Source organism: Myotis yumanensis, unplaced genomic scaffold (assembly GCF_028538775.1).
Source record: "Myotis yumanensis isolate MYYU_CA2020_CCGP unplaced genomic scaffold, mMyoYum1.0.hap1 SCAF_3, whole genome shotgun sequence".
NCBI lineage: Eukaryota > Metazoa > Chordata > Mammalia > Chiroptera > Vespertilionidae > Myotis > Myotis yumanensis.
Genome location: NW_027223754.1, coordinates 190,005,744 through 190,020,944, shown reverse-complemented (window position 1 = coordinate 190,020,944; position 15,201 = coordinate 190,005,744). Strand labels below are relative to the sequence as shown.

The 15,201-nt window shown below is 43.7% G+C and overlaps 2 protein-coding genes across 5 annotated transcripts in view; one reads left to right on the top strand and one right to left on the bottom strand.

Moving 5' to 3' along the window:
• Positions 1 to 15,201, top strand: part of ETV6 (ETS variant transcription factor 6) — a 232,759-nt gene that overhangs the window by 178,873 nt on the left and 38,685 nt on the right. For all 4 annotated transcript variants that reach the window (XM_070410681.1, XM_070410678.1, XM_070410680.1 and 1 more), the window contains 2 exons: positions 832 to 996; positions 14,585 to 14,719. In XM_070410681.1, the coding sequence (XP_070266782.1) occupies positions 933 to 996; positions 14,585 to 14,719 (199 nt within the window). In that variant the 5' untranslated portion in view covers positions 832 to 932. The remainder of the gene's footprint in view (positions 1 to 831; positions 997 to 14,584; positions 14,720 to 15,201) is intronic.
• Positions 11,929 to 12,491, bottom strand: LOC139007336 (proteasome maturation protein). Its single transcript, XM_070410682.1, has one exon. It carries the CDS (start codon positions 12,443 to 12,445, stop codon positions 12,020 to 12,022), a length of 426 nt encoding a protein of 141 aa, XP_070266783.1. The 5' UTR covers positions 12,446 to 12,491; the 3' UTR covers positions 11,929 to 12,019.

Here is a 15,201-nt window from a genome sequence, read left to right as displayed (position 1 = left end):
TTTGAGAAACACTATTCTAATCCACTTAAGTGATGTTAAAGATTTCTCACAACAGCAAAATAAAATTAAAAGGTAGATTCCCAGTCAGGCTTCCTGACAGAGATAGGCCCTGAGTTGCAGCCCTCCCTTTGACCCACTTCTGGTCCTACTCCGAGTCCAAGTAGCTCTCCCTCTCCACCCCCCACCCCAGGAAGTTCTAAGCACAGCAAGTAGACTAAAAAGGCAAAAGACCTTTTCTCCTTACCTTGCCCTCTCATCCCTAGAGGCTGGCCTGATGGTTTCCCAGAGGCTGAGCAAATACTCTTCCAGGAAGAAATTTTAGGGAACACTTCATTATTTGGCAGCTCTGGGAGGTCAAGCTCAGCTCTGGAACATTCCCACTTCCAAAGAACGCTGGGTTGCAATCAGATCAGCTCTGATTTTAAGTTCCCCTTCGAAATGTGTTGGCATGGGTCATGACTCTGAGCCCCCATGAGTACCTCAGGCCACCATAGAGCTGCACCTTTCTGGCAACCCTGGAATCCAGACAGGCCCTGGAGTAGGGCAAGGAAGGGTGGGGCTCTAAGACCAATGGTCCCTTAAAGCCAAAAAAAAAAAAGGATGTTTTGCTCAATTTGCCTCTACATATAAAGTTCATTTGATATCACACTTTGGCACTTATGAAGCTTGGATTTTAACCTGGGATTCAGAGTTGAACATGAGGGCTCTTCAGACATGGGGACCTAATGTTGTTAACCATTCAGAAATCTCTCCCCTTTAGTCCAGCTGTCTAACTGACAAGACCCTTTTTTTTTCTGTCTCTTTCTTTCTGCCTTGCTCTCTCTCCAACAGGCTTGCAGCCAGTTTACTGGAGCAGGGATGACGTAGCCCAGTGGCTCAAGTGGGCTGAAAATGAGTTTTCTTTAAGGCCAATTGACAGCAACACGTTTGAAATGAATGGCAAAGCTCTCCTGCTGCTGACCAAAGAGGACTTTCGCTATCGATCTCCTCATTCAGGTGAGAGTCTGGACTCTGGACACGTGCTCAGCTTGGCAAATCTGTTGATCAGTGGTCGGTCTTTACCACTGCTCATCCTGCCCAAAAAAAATCTCTGCTGTAGGTCACCATGGGCGCAAGGACAGTGGCCCAGTGGAGGAAAGATCCTGCTGACATATGCCAGAATGAGGGGAGAAGAGGAAGAGCTTTCAGATCAAGGGGAAACTTTTAAGGTTCAGAGAAGCAACCCAGTTGGGACCGACAGTCACTGGATTTTAAGGGATCTAGTTTGCCACCACATAAGGAAGAAAATGCATCCCAGCTCTTTCTCTCCACCTTACTCCTGAGTCTGAAGACTTAAGAGAGGTGCTTGAGAGCAAGTGTAGGTTGTGAACTGCTCAGTTAACAACAAATACAGGCTTGAGTAAGGGGAAGGAGCCCTGCTGAGATAGCTAGACTAGAAAGTCAAGAAACAATGAGAGAACAGGAGATAAGGAATGGGCAAGATAGAGATCCTACTAGCAAGTTTAGAAATGAACTCAGGGGGCCTCAGATGATGTCCTTTGGATATCCTGAATTTTTTGAAATAATGCCTCTGGCAGCTTGTAGAAATCCTGAACAATACAACTGGAAGTTTCCTGGTTAGGCTCATCTAACTAGGAAGATTTGTCCAAATGAGGGCTCCTAAGACCACAGGGGAAGATTTAGTTCAGTAAGGGGCGTTTGTACCTGCAAAGTATGTTAATGATGTAGATAAGACTTCAAATATACTTTCTAATTTCATGTCTTCAATATGAGAGATATGTAGAAGGTAGCTATTTGGGAACTCCATATGTCAAAGGAGAGCTTCAGTCTCAGGTTTATGCCTCTTTAGGGCTTGTTATTCAGGTACCAACAGGCCCTCCTTCTATTGAGTCTCCTTGATTTAACTTGTCTGGCAGAGACCCTTCTGTCCTTGACCAAGGGCAAAGATTCTGCGTAAGGTCTTGGCATAGTCTCCAGCTCTGTTCAACCCTTATTTACTCCTGGAGGCCTGCCAGCAGTTAATACACTAACCGTCATGAGGAAATGTCCCCCATACCAGGGGGTGAGATAAGGACAGAGAACAGGATCTCCCCTGCTTTTCCCAATTTCAACAGATTGTTTATATAAGGAAATGTCAAAGGGGAAGTGTCTCCCAGAAGTATACGTGGTATTGAAACTCAAAGGCTTATATCTTGGAAAAAATGAATCATTTTTTTAAGGTTTTATAAGGGACACAAACATACCTGAAATACTTTGTCACAAATCACTGATTTTTATCATGGATTTTTGGTTTCAGAAGAAGAAAACTATAAAACAGCCATATAAATAAAACTAACGTAAAAGGAACCTAGGTAGTCTCTCTTCATTGAATGCAGAAATACTTCCCTCCTCTGTTCCAGAGGAAACTCCGATATTATGCTTAAAGAGCCAAAGCTACCTATCTGGAGGAAAAGAACTCTAACTCTTTCACGTTCCAGAGAAACCATTTACATAAGACAAAGGAAAACACAGTGATGTGTTTTGACTTGATTTGACTTAGACCTCGGGCAAGCTTCCCTTCCTGAGCCTTTGCAATTTCCTCCCTCATCCTATCTCAGGTGCTCCTTTTTGTTGCTGATTTATTTTTCTCTCCAGTGACCTCTCAACTTTACTGATGAAACTAGGTTATCTCTGTTCAAAGCTGGAAGCAAAGATGTGCAAAAGCCTGTCAGTAGTCCCTTGTTATATTGTCAGATCTTTGCTGGCATGGGCCATATGGAAGACAGACAGCATCCCGCTGTCCAGGTAGATAGGCAGGATTGCATTGAACCTAAAGGCAAGGATGCTGGAGAAGGGAGAGCATATGGTAGGATGGGTCTCCTGAAACATGGATGGAGTTGTTTCACAACATGAAGGGTGGGTGGAATTGAGTGGCAAGGGGAGAAGGAGAACATTCTGGGTCATTGGAGCAGCATTAGGTTAATATATTTGGGTGACAGTGAGAAAGCCCACCTGATGAATGGAAAAGGCAGGAGGCAGGAAGGCCAGCTAAGGCGGATTCACTAGTTCAGACATGAGGTGTTATAGACACAGTTGGGTGGAGGCAGGAGAAATTCATTGCATGAATGTTCCCTGAATAGCCCTGTGCCACTGGTACAGGAGTACAGGCTAAGGGAGTTGAAGGTTAGGAGAGGTGATTTCTAGCTGGATGATCAGATGAAGCTCAAGGGTATGACAATGGAGATGGACTCTGGAAGGTTCACAGGGGTGGGGGAAGGGAGGTAAGGAAAGGTTAAGGAGGAGGTGTAGGCCAGTTTGTGTGGAAAAGAAGTTCAGATAGAAGGCCCCATAAGCTGGCTCCTCTGTGTGAAGCACTGTTCATCATTCTCATTACCCCTCCCTCACTGGTCTTATTGCCTCTTCATATTTTAAGTTCAGCTCCTTTCTCTAGGAAAGCTTTCTCTTCCATCCCTGCTTCCCTGATTCCAACCTTCCTTTCCTCCACCTCTCTCCAGGTCAGTCTGGGTTAGGTACTCTTCCTCTTTTATCCCAGAGCTTTCCCTAATTCTGCCATGGCCTCTAACACACACGCGCGCGCGCGCGCGCGCGCACACACACACACACACACACACACACACACACACAGTGATATATGTGATTGTTTGCTATGCTACATGCCTCTCCTATATTGGAAAGTTCAGTTTGGGCAGGAGTTGTGTCCTATTAAGCTGCCATGTCTCCAGCATCTAGCACAGTGCATGGCATCCAGTTGGTACTCAATAAATATTGGTTGAATTGTTACCCAACACAAGAGGACCTTAAAGCCCAGGTTAAGATGTTTGGGTTTTATTTGCGGGGGGGTGGGGGGGGGGTGGGGGGTGGGGGGATGGGGGGGGGAGCGTAATAGGAAACCACTGAAAGGTTTTAAAAGCAGGAAAGCTAGAATGATGCTGCTGTAGTCTGAGCCACTGAAGTCCAGAACTGGGTCAATGAGATCAGAAACAGTACTTCAGGTGCAGAGTAGTTGGCTAAAACAGCAGCGGGTCTGGAAGCAGCAGTGAGTTCATTCTGGCCAAGAAATGCCAGGGCATCCAGGAAGACATGGCCTGTTCTGTAGTTGGAAATGTGAGGTAAGAGCCAGACCAGAGCTGGGAATAATAGACATGAGCATCATGACCAGTACGATGAGCTGGGACTAGAGATAAATTTATACTACAGGTAATTTAATTAACCAAAAAGATATCAACCAGAAAGCCATGGGCAGAATTTCAAGGTGATACCTGCCAGTAGGGGCTACAAGAAAACTTACCACAGAAGGGAGGAGTATTGTCAGAGGGTTTGGAAGACACAACTAAGGAGTTGAGAAGACCCTTCTCATGTAGGCACTATACACCTACCTGTATTCTGCGTAGGTAGAGACAAGGCATAGATTTTAAAAATCTTTTTATTTCTCAGGTGTAGCATTTGCCACAACTACTTCCCACATGGGCTTCCTGCTTTCTCATCCGTGTAGTTAAGTGTCCTGAGGTTGGGTTCTCCACGTGGCTCTTGCACAGATCACATCACCTCATTTGCCCTTATTTTCCTCATCCATGAAATGGAATTTCCACCCTGTGGCTTCTAATCTCCCTTCAACCCCTAACAGTTCTGTCCAGTTTCAGCCACTGAAACTGTTGAGCTTCTAGTAGACAGTACAGCTTCCCACTCTACAGGCAGCGAGTACAGGCTTTGATCTCCTTCAGCTTACACACCTTGTACAACTTACACTTCAGCCAGTTTTGTCCTCTTTCCTTGAATCTTTCCTGCTGCCTGAGAAGACCCAGCAGCAGCATCTCACTGGTCATGGGGCTGCTGGACCAAGGAGTATCTAGTAGCCCTGTCCCCATGAATGGATGTTTACGGCTTCCTCCCGGCCATGTTTCCTGCTGGGCCTCACCCAGTGTTATGCTCTCTGAATATGGAAATAACATCCCTTAATACAACTCTTGTCAAATGTAGAGAGGAAATAATGAAACTCAATGAATTATAATTACTGAAATATTAATACTATTTATCTTAGGTCCACATATGGGAGCCTCTCTGAACTCTACTTTTTAAAAAGTATATTTTCATTGATTTCAGAGAGGAAGGAGAGGGAGAGAGAGATAGAAACAAAAATGATGAGAGACAATCATTGAACGGCTTCCTCCTGCACACACCCTAGTGGGGATTGAGCAACCCGGGCATGTGCCCTGACCGGGAATTGAACCATGACCTCCTGGTTCATAGGTCAACAGTCAGCCACTGAGCCACACTGGCCAGGCTGAACTCTACCTTTTTCAATCAGCTTAACAAACTGCACTTATCCACTTCAAGGACAAGGGTCCTCCATTTTCAACCCCTAGACTAAAGCAGGGAACTATATCAGCTCTAAACAGGAGATTTCAAAAGTTGAAGATAAATGGGATATTCTCTTTGAAATATTCTCCCAATTAGAAGATAGAACAAGATGATAAATTTGTTACATTTGCAGAGCTGAAAAATAAACATAGGAAATCTCTATTTTATAAAACCTCACATGGACAGGATAATTGTGCCTAGTCCTTAAGCTACTAGATACCATGTGGTGTGGTCTGGGATGATTTGAATTGAAAGGAGTATTTCATTATTTGACCAATTTGAGACTCTTGAGAAAACATCTTAATAAGAAGAAACAGACAATTAACATTGATTTAACACCAAGACATTCAGGTGGAATGGATTTAGGTACATTATTTTTATGAAAAAAAATGCAAATTATTTTAATTCATGCTATACTTTCTATCAATGCTTAAAAAAAGAAAAGGAAAATAAAAAATACTTTCAAAGTTTAAATTCAATTCAACAATAACTGTAGTGGAGATTTACTAAGAAAATTCCTTTTGGTGTACTAGAGTGTGGTGCTGCAAGTGATTGCTCCCCTTCCAACCCACCAGAACCTTTGTCTTTGGTAACATTCTCAGCTTGTGACCTTTACATACAGTTAGATTCCCTTTCAAGGTTAAACTAAAAATACTGGTCTTATCTACATATAGTTCCTTGGACCAACCTGCTAGGTTGAATGGCTGTGACAGAATTGACTCCCAAAGTCTTCGAGGGTCCGCGTCCCGGAGGGGAGTAATAGCCCTGCAGTGTGGGAGTTGGAGCAGACATGACCCTTGACTGAAGACACTGGAGTTGGCTCTTTCTGCTCTTATTGTGTCTTTGAGCAAAGGGAAAAAAAAACAACACAAAAAACAGAAAGTGTATCACACATTAGAAAAATGCTTAGATAAGTCAATTACAGGAAAGCCTCTTAATTTCTTAGCACTTCACTTGTCCCATTGGTGAAAGGTGGTGATCACCGAGCCTTCATACAGGGTGATACTGGAACATGTAAAACTAACACTTTTTAAGTAAAGAACGTACCTCTTTCACAATGTTTTTTTCCTCATGAGCTTATTCTGTTGTTTTTCTTACCACATGTTTTGTTTTGTGTTTTTTTTTGTTGTTTTTTTTTTTTTATCCAGCTAAGGTAATTGTCTCACTAGATCTCTTTTCTAACTGATTTATTCTTGTCTTAAATATAATATTGAACTTTTCCCATAAGCTACTCCCTTTATCCCAGGGTCTCTGTGTCAAGGACATAGATTTCCAGCAAAATTTCTAACATTTGTTCCTAAGTAAAAGACTAGTTTATTTTTATGGTCACTGAAGGCATTTTGTATTAAATAAAAGGGTTTGTAATTCAATCAGCCTCCAAAAATGGATTGCATGGCATGCTGGGAAAATGAGAGCACGCAGAGTCAGAAAGCCAAGCAGTCCGAGACAGGAATGGGCCTGTAGTGGCCGCCCGTGGGTCCCCCTCTGGGACCTGTGACTGCACAGGTGTTTTCCCTGTTGAGTTTATGATGAAACTGAAGGGACTGAGACATGGACTTCATCCTGAACCTGTCACAAGCAGAGGGAATTTTCTGACCAGCCTGAGAGCGATCCCTCTCACCCCGTGCATGCTTTTATTATTTTAAAGACTTGGTCAGAAGGAAACTAAAATCTGAATAAAAACAGAAGAGAAAGAAAGGGAAAAGAGAACAATTTGCAAATATAAGAATGTGTTACATCAGATAAGCTTCATATGAGGATATGTACATAGTCATCACCTGAAAATTGCACACTTTAAAAGTGTTAAGATTCCACTTTAATCTACTAAACGTGAGAAGTTTGATGTTGTGAAACCCCAGGAGACAGGCTCTGGGGACCCTTGTCAATGACACACAGCACTGGTCACAGCCCCTTAGAGAACAAGCAGTGAATAACAACAACTTTAAAACAAATCATACCCTTTTATTGATAGTACCATTTTAAGAAAAAAAAATCGAAGAAAACAATCCAGTAAAATAGATAGATAGTCCTTAACAATTCTATTTATAATTGTCGAAACTGGAAGTCACCAAGCCAGCCCCCAATATGAGATTTGCTAAACGAACTCGGAGAATATGACTATAAAGAAATACACCATAGCTTTAGTACCATTTGTGGGGTCGCTTATAATTTCTTCAGTAGGTTGTACGAGGTCTTATGGATCATGCTCAGGACTGTCAGTGTTATTTGAAAGACAGATAGGAGCCTGCCCAGCTGGTGTGGCTCAGCGATTGAACATGTGGTTGAGTATTGACCTATGAACCAGGAGATCATGGTTCAATTCCCAGTCAGGGCATCTGCCCAGATTGCTGGCTCATCCCCAGTAGGGGGTGTGCAGGAGGCAGCCAATCAATGATTCTTTCTCATCATTGATGTTTCTGTCTCTCTCTCTCCCTCTCCCTTCCTCTCTGAAATGAATAAAAATATTTTTTTAAAAGACAGACAGGTAGGAGCCACCAGGGTTGAAGCAGAGATTGGCATGACAAGGCAGAGATGGAAAGTGGATGTGGGCAGTCGGCATGGCTGGCACGTGAAAGCAGTAGTGGTGACCTGAACTAAGATAGGGTCAGCAGGGAGGAAGGGGTGATTCAAGGAATATTTAGAAGACAGTCTATAAGGTGAGTGATTAGATGTTGGATAAGAGGGAGAGGTGTGAAGGGTGTTTCCCAGGTTTCTGGCCTAATCAGCTGGGCATTTACTGAACAATGATATACCATGAGGGCTTTCAGGGCTCAGTGTATGGTGCCCGTATGACATGCTAGCAGTGGTTCTCAACCTTCCTAATGCCCTTTAATACAGTTTCTCATGTTGTGGTGACCCCCAATTTCATTGTTACAAATTGAACATAATTAAAGCATAGTGATTAATCACAAAAACAATATGTAATTATATATGTGTTTTCCAATGGTTTAGGAGACCCCTGTGAAAGGGTCGTTCGACCCCCAGAGGGGTCATGACCCACAGGATGAGAACTGCTGTACTAGAGGAAGTGTCTGGAGAGAACTGAAGGTCCTGAGGTGGGAAGAAATGCCTGGCCGGAGTGGATCCGGCATAGACAAGCTGATGGGAGCCCTGGGAGTAGATGAGAATAGGAGAAAGAAAGCTAGAGAGTCCTGGGGAGCCTAACTGTGGAAGGGTTGGAGGAGGAGGAGCAGAGAGATGAGAAGAGAAGCAGAAAAAATCACAATCTGAAACTATGCAGTTCTGAGGGGAGGTAGTGATTCCTGGTGGTGAATGCTGCTGAGAGAGCAGGCACGGTCCCCAGTCCCCCACTGCTCTCTGGGTTTGACACCAGGTCAGTGGCCTGAGCAAGAGCAGTTTGGAGAAGGATTTGGAGTGGAGACCAGAATGAGGGCCCTGAGGAGTGGAGGGGAGAAAAGGGGTGATAGCAGAGTAGGACAGCTCCTCAGAGACTTTTTCAGCTACAATGGGAGAGAAACAGGAATACCTAGAGGGGAAGGTGAAGACAAAGAGTGTGTATGCGCGCACGCGCGCATGTGTGCACACGCACACACATGTAAGACAAAAACTTGAAACTGCTTAAATAATAAAGGGAAGAAACCCATAACTTGAAACTGCTTAAATACTAAAAGGAAGAAACCCATAGAAAGAGGTTGAAGATAAAACCGTGAACTAGAGAGAGAAATGGTGAGCTAGAAATGTCTGAATGAAATGATGTCAACTGGAAAACAAATTCCATACATATAAATGTGACTTCATTAAATTTTTGTATGTGCTTTAAGTGCAAAAGTATTGAAGGAAAGCAAATAGTTTCCAGATTTTTTGAGACAGGTCTGTGAATAATTATCATAATCACAAGGGGTCCCATCTATTGAGCACATATGATAGCAGGCATGGGCTGGTGCTTCTTCCCATCATCTCATTTAATCGTTGTAACAGCCCTGCCAAGTCAATGGCATTATTGTCATTTGAGACAAAGATTATTTAAGCCTTGAGCTAAGTGCATGCAGCTTGAAAAATAGAGAGACCATGATTCAAACTTGGGACTTCCTTGCTCCAGAGCCCAAGCCCTTTCTTCTAAAAGTAAGGAAACTTAGGTAAATTTGATCCCCTAAGCAGCATCTGTATGTTCTTGGTCTTCAGACACTAGTAAAATTGATAAGCAACTTGCAACAGTTTTGTTCACTCTCACTATTATACATTTGAAACAAAATGCAAATGAAAGGATAGAATTTAGAATTCTCAGATTAGATGCTTGGTTTTTTACATCCAGATCACCAATGTAAGATAGTATGTGTTTAGTTTGTGGGTTTCTGTGTATGCGTGTGTGTGCACACGTGTGTATGCACGCATGTACATTCTTCATGTGTCACATGTGCGCATGCACCCGGGAGGGTATATAGGTTTTATGGGGCCTGAATTTTATAATTTGGATGCAAATAGTTCTAGGCTTCCTCCCAAGGGACTATGTAAGTGAAGGCCCCTGAAACTCACCAGCTTCGTGGCAAACCTACCTCTGTCTGGGCATGCGTGTACATGAACTATGGGTGTACGTGTGCAGATATATGGAGGAGCCAACAAAAGCTAGAAGCACCCTTTACAGTTAGTACTAGTTATGTCTTTTCTGGGAAGACAAAGAAGATTTATCAAGAATTGAATGGGCCAAGAATTTCCCGAAAAGTGCCTTTTGAATTTGAGCCAGTGATCATTAGCTAAGTTAGATATACAGTGATTTGGCTCATGCTCTTTATTTTCAACAAGCAAATAAATATAACATTTTAAAATATCTTTATTCCAGATATCTCTTTGTTAGTACAACTCTTCAGATATGCCTCCATGAATATTTTCAGAGTTGTACCAAGAGAACAGGCCGGGTGTTGGTGGGAATAGGGGACTGTAGCAATGGGGAGAGGGTGGGAGGCCATCTTTATTTATGTAGAAAACGGTTGTAGATGGGACACACGTTCATGGTGCTTCAGAAGCCAAAGCTAAGAGCTGAAGTACATGAGATTGTAGGGCGGCCAGAGTCCAACTCATCAGACTTTCTATCACTGAGAGCTGTCCAAAAATGGTTTGCTTATCTCGTGGCCGGCTGCCCATCACTGGAAGTTCTCCTCCAAAGCTACTTCTTGGCAGGGGCACGGGGCAGGGGACTTTTACTGGACACAAGTTCGAGTCATTATAAGAATCCTGTAGAATCCGCTCTCGTCTAAGACTCCAAGCAGTTATCAGGAGCATTTCTCAGCAAGCTGTTATTACTGCCAGTCATGAACACACAGGGCATGCGGTTAGTTGGGTCCCCATGGTAGTGACATGTTTGTGCGAAGCCTGACACATTCCCCGGCGGAGCCCTGGTTGCTAAGGAAACATGTGGATGGATGGATGGATGGATGGATGGATGGATCTAGCTGTGGCCATACTTCACAGTTTTAGGATCAGTTTTTTCCTGGCCTGGAACCTGGGACCTCAGGCTCTTGCTCCCACCCACTAGCCAGCTGTCACAGGTGGTGCTGATGAATGTTATCTTACTAGTTCTCACAATCGGCGTGCAGTTTAGGTGAGGACCTGGCCAACTTCCGCTTGGCTCTCTCCTCCGCCTGCTTGCTCCTGCCCACTCAGAGATGAACCTCGGCTGCCTGGCTCCCTTTGCCAGCTTTGGGGTGAGAGGCTGAAGTTAAGACCTGGGAAAGTGTGGGGCAGAGCACAGGTCAGCCCCACCGTGGGCTTAGCCCACCAGGGGGGTGAGGTGTCCGGAGAGGCCACGAATGGTTTGAATGGCCTCAGTTAACCTTTGCCCTTTCTGGAGAGGAAACAGAGACTCACTGACCGGGACCCAGACACCCCTCCTTTGTTCAATATGTGAGATATTACTATAATAATATCAGTAATAATAATAGTAATAATAATAATGGTGGTGGTGGCAACAGCAGTGGTCACAGCCACAGCTAGTGTTTGCTGAGCTCTCTGTTTGCCTGGTGCTGTGATGAGCTCATTTCCTCGTCCACTCCTCCCAGTAATCCTGTGGGGTGGATGAAGCTGAGTGAGGCCGAGAGGTGTTAAAGGACGAGCCTGAGGCACCAGCCTGGCCCCACAGCGGAGACTCTTCCTGGCCCATGTTACTGCCCTGCCTGCTCTCCTGCCCCGGCTTCAGCCACCACACCTCAGAGCTTCTCCAGCCCCGGGCGTGACCCCAGGAAGAGGTCAGGGTGTAACAGTGCACCCGCCCCTGCTCTGACTGCTTCAAGACCATCCTCTCATTGAATCCTCACAGCGACCTCTGGGGTGGATGTTGTTTGCGTTCTGCCGAGAAGTTCAGGGACTTGCTCAAGGTCACCTGGGTGGACAAGCTGGCACTCCCGCCCAGCAGCCGGCCTGCAGTCTGTGCCGTCCTCCACATCAGCCTGACTCTCTAGACAACAAAGTTGAACACCTCACAGGCACTAAGTTTATATTTCCTGGCTCCCCTTCCAAGATGATACACTGATTACTGACCTTTCATTTTTAATAGTAGTAATCATCAGAAACACATTTTCAGTGTTTTCGTTTTCTCTTTTTTTTTTTTCATGTGTCAGTACTTTTAATGTTGTATACATAACATTATAGTAAAAAGACGACTATAAACAAGATGTAGTCCCTCCATTTCCATGGTCAGCTCACTGCATTACAGTAAACCAAGTTTATATTCCACCATCAAGTGTGGTTCTCCCATTAGTTCACTTTGTGATGGGTCATTAAGAATATCTTCAAATCCAATAGTCTCATCATTGCCCCTCAAAATATCCAGTGAAAGGTTTGAGCTTGGAAGAAATGGAAGACGCTGAACCTGTTGCACTGCTTTGAATTCCATTTGCAATTTTAGTGGAGCAAATAGACCCTGGATGTTTCTCAGTGTGGAAAAATTCATTTTATCTTGGTTGAGTTGGAAATTTTTTTCTGATAATTCAAGAGGATGACTGGGCAAAAGTTCATTTTTCACACAAGAAAAACCTTTTCGAAGAAGATCATGACTTTCAAAAGGTCCACTTGCTGATAGTTCAGTAACTGGAATACTGTCCTTTAGCTGGGATCCAAGTCCTCTGGTATTCATCTTTAGCTCACGCTGCAAACAGCCTCTCCAGCCCGGTCGCGTCAGCCAGCCCGTTTTCTCTTCTTCATGCTACTCAAATAAAGCGTCGCTCAAATCCACAGGATGAAACCCAGTGAGTGTGAGGCCGTGTAAATTAAGAAAAGTTTAGGAAGTCCGGCTGGGTTGGCTCAGTGGTTGAGCATTGACCTTTGAACCAGGATGTCATGGTTCGATTCCCAGTAAGTGGACATGCCCAGATTGCAGGCTCGATCCCAAGTGTGGGGCGTGCAGAAGGCAGCCAATCAATGATTCTTTCTCATCATTGATGTTTCTCTCTCTCTCTCTCTCTCTCTCTCTCTCCTCCTTCCTCTCTGAAATCAATAATTTTTTTTTAAAGAAAAGTTTAGGAAGACATCACACTAAACAGAAAGAAACAGAGTATTGATTAGTGACTTGTTTTTGTAAGAGATTAAAATATGAATTTTAAGCTAGGACTGTAGTTCGGACTCCGTGTCCTCATCTTATCGGAGACAACATTACCGTGACTGCTGTGACTACTCGGTGGGGCTTAGGTGAGCTCCGCAGCCTCCCAGCTCCCAAACCCAATCATGTGTGCCAGGTTCTGCCTCCAAAGACCTGTTAAAAGTCTGGTTCAGAACACTGCTGCGTCTTCTTGCCCATTTCACTGAAAGGAAACACCCAAGTGACCTGGTGTCCTCAGCTCTTTAAAGTCTTTTGCCTTATTGAGTCATAATAGTAAATAGTGGCAGTAAGTTATGTTAATAACAACCTAATTCAAAGGCAGAGGAAGGACGAAAGCCGAAGCGAAGACCCTAGGGACCTCAGGAATCCCTCAGAATCGAATGCTATGGAACTTGATTTGGGATAAATGGAAAAGGAGTAGAGGTTTGCAGAGAGAAAGATTTTAACAGGGAGCATTTCTCAGGCTGAGTTTAAAAAAAAAAAAATAATATCTACAGCCCAAAATATGCAGTTAAATTAAGTTGTTAATGAAAGCGCCTGTTTAAAATGGCTAAAATTAGAGATAAAAGCCCATTGTTTGTTCCCGTTGTTAACGGCATATCTGTGTGTGGAAGGGCGTGGGGGACGGTCAGGGCTGTGGCATTTGAGAGATTAATCACCCACCCTAAGGGGTTTTGAGGCACCCACCTGCATTTTGAACTTGGATCTAAGTCAAAAGGGGTGGGACAAGACCATGACAGGTGTTTTTTCTCTAATTAACTTCTCAGTGGACACGTCAAACACCAAATATATCTGAACAAAGGGTCCCAGCTCAGGACAGCCCCCTCCGTCCTCGGCAAGGGGCTGACAACTAAAGACGATTCTCTGGAAATTATGGAACCTTGGAGCAGTGCTGTGTTGCATTTTTAAAGGAGGGAAGCATCCCAGATGTGCCAGTTCCCTATACGGTCTCTTCTGTACTTAGCAGCTGTGACCAGATAGTGAAATTTTTTCATATTTATTCTCTTCCTACCTGGGATTGGGGTGGGTAGAAAAGCATGGGTGTTATGTATGTGTGTTGTTTTGGGTGTTTTTTTTTGGGGGGGGGGGGTGATTTCTATGAAGAATCTCTGAGTTGTCATAGGGATATTAAAACTTTTCATACTCAGTGACTTCATAAATCCTTGAATTATCTGAAATGCAAGCAAAGATGGATGTGGAAAGGATGTTTTCACAAAAAGAATAGCAATAAATTAGGACAATTTAAATTTCAAATAAAGTCTGTGAAGCAGTCATTATGCAGCTACTGGAACAGTTCAGTAATGTGGGAGGAAAAAGGGACACTGAATGATGATATGCTCGATTCTAATTTATAACTTTAAGTAGGGAATGGGGCTTTCCTCTTAGTGATGACATTCTGGGTGGCTTTTGTTTTCTTCCTGGTTTTCGGCATTTTATAAAACTTTTTTTGGTTTATTTCATAATCGAAAAGTTCATTAAAAAACTCACATGCCCTGACCTTCAGAGTTCCAAGCGGCACATCCTGTGTGTCCCCCGAGCCCTGAGAGAGTAGGAAGCGAGCCTGTCCTACTCACAGGACATGGTGAACTCAGACCAGTGCCACGCATACCTCGAAACTCAGTGAGTAGTGAATAAAATATTCCCATTTCTGTATTTCTCTTTCCTTTCTCTCTCCAGGTGATGTGCTCTATGAACTCCTTCAGCATATTCTGAAGCAGAGGAAACCTCGGATTCTTTTTTCACCTTTCTTCCACCCCGGAAACTCGATCCACACCCAGCCAGAAGTCATACTGCACCAGAACCACGAAGAAGGTACCCGAGGAGGCTTGTCTTTCCTTAGACAGGTCCAAGAGGTCTCATTGTTAATTTGATAAGTTGTTCTTTTTTATGTGAGTCATTTTTCATTCAACAAACCAATTATTGAATGTTTACTTTGTATAAGATCCTGGGGGAAATGCCAAAATGATTGAGAGATACTCTAGGCCAGTGATGGCGAACCTTTTGAGCTCGGCGTGTCAGCATTTTGAAAAACCCTAACTTAACTCTGGTGCTGTGTCACATATAGAAATTTTTTGATATTTGCAACCATAGTAAAACAAAGACTTATATTTTTGATATTTATTTTATATATTTAAATGCCATTTAACAAAGAAAAATCAACCAAAAAAATGAGTTTGCGTGTCACCTCTGACACACGTGTCATAGGTTCGCCATCACTGCTCTAGGCTCTATGCAACTCACAATCTCAGCGAAGAAAGGAGCAAGATATGCACATGTCATAGTAGGCATCCTAA

Coding starts and splice junctions, on each gene's coding strand:
- LOC139007336 (XM_070410682.1), bottom strand. CDS start 12,445: ATGAATACCAGAGGACTTGGATCCCAGCTAAAGGACAGTATTCCAGTT.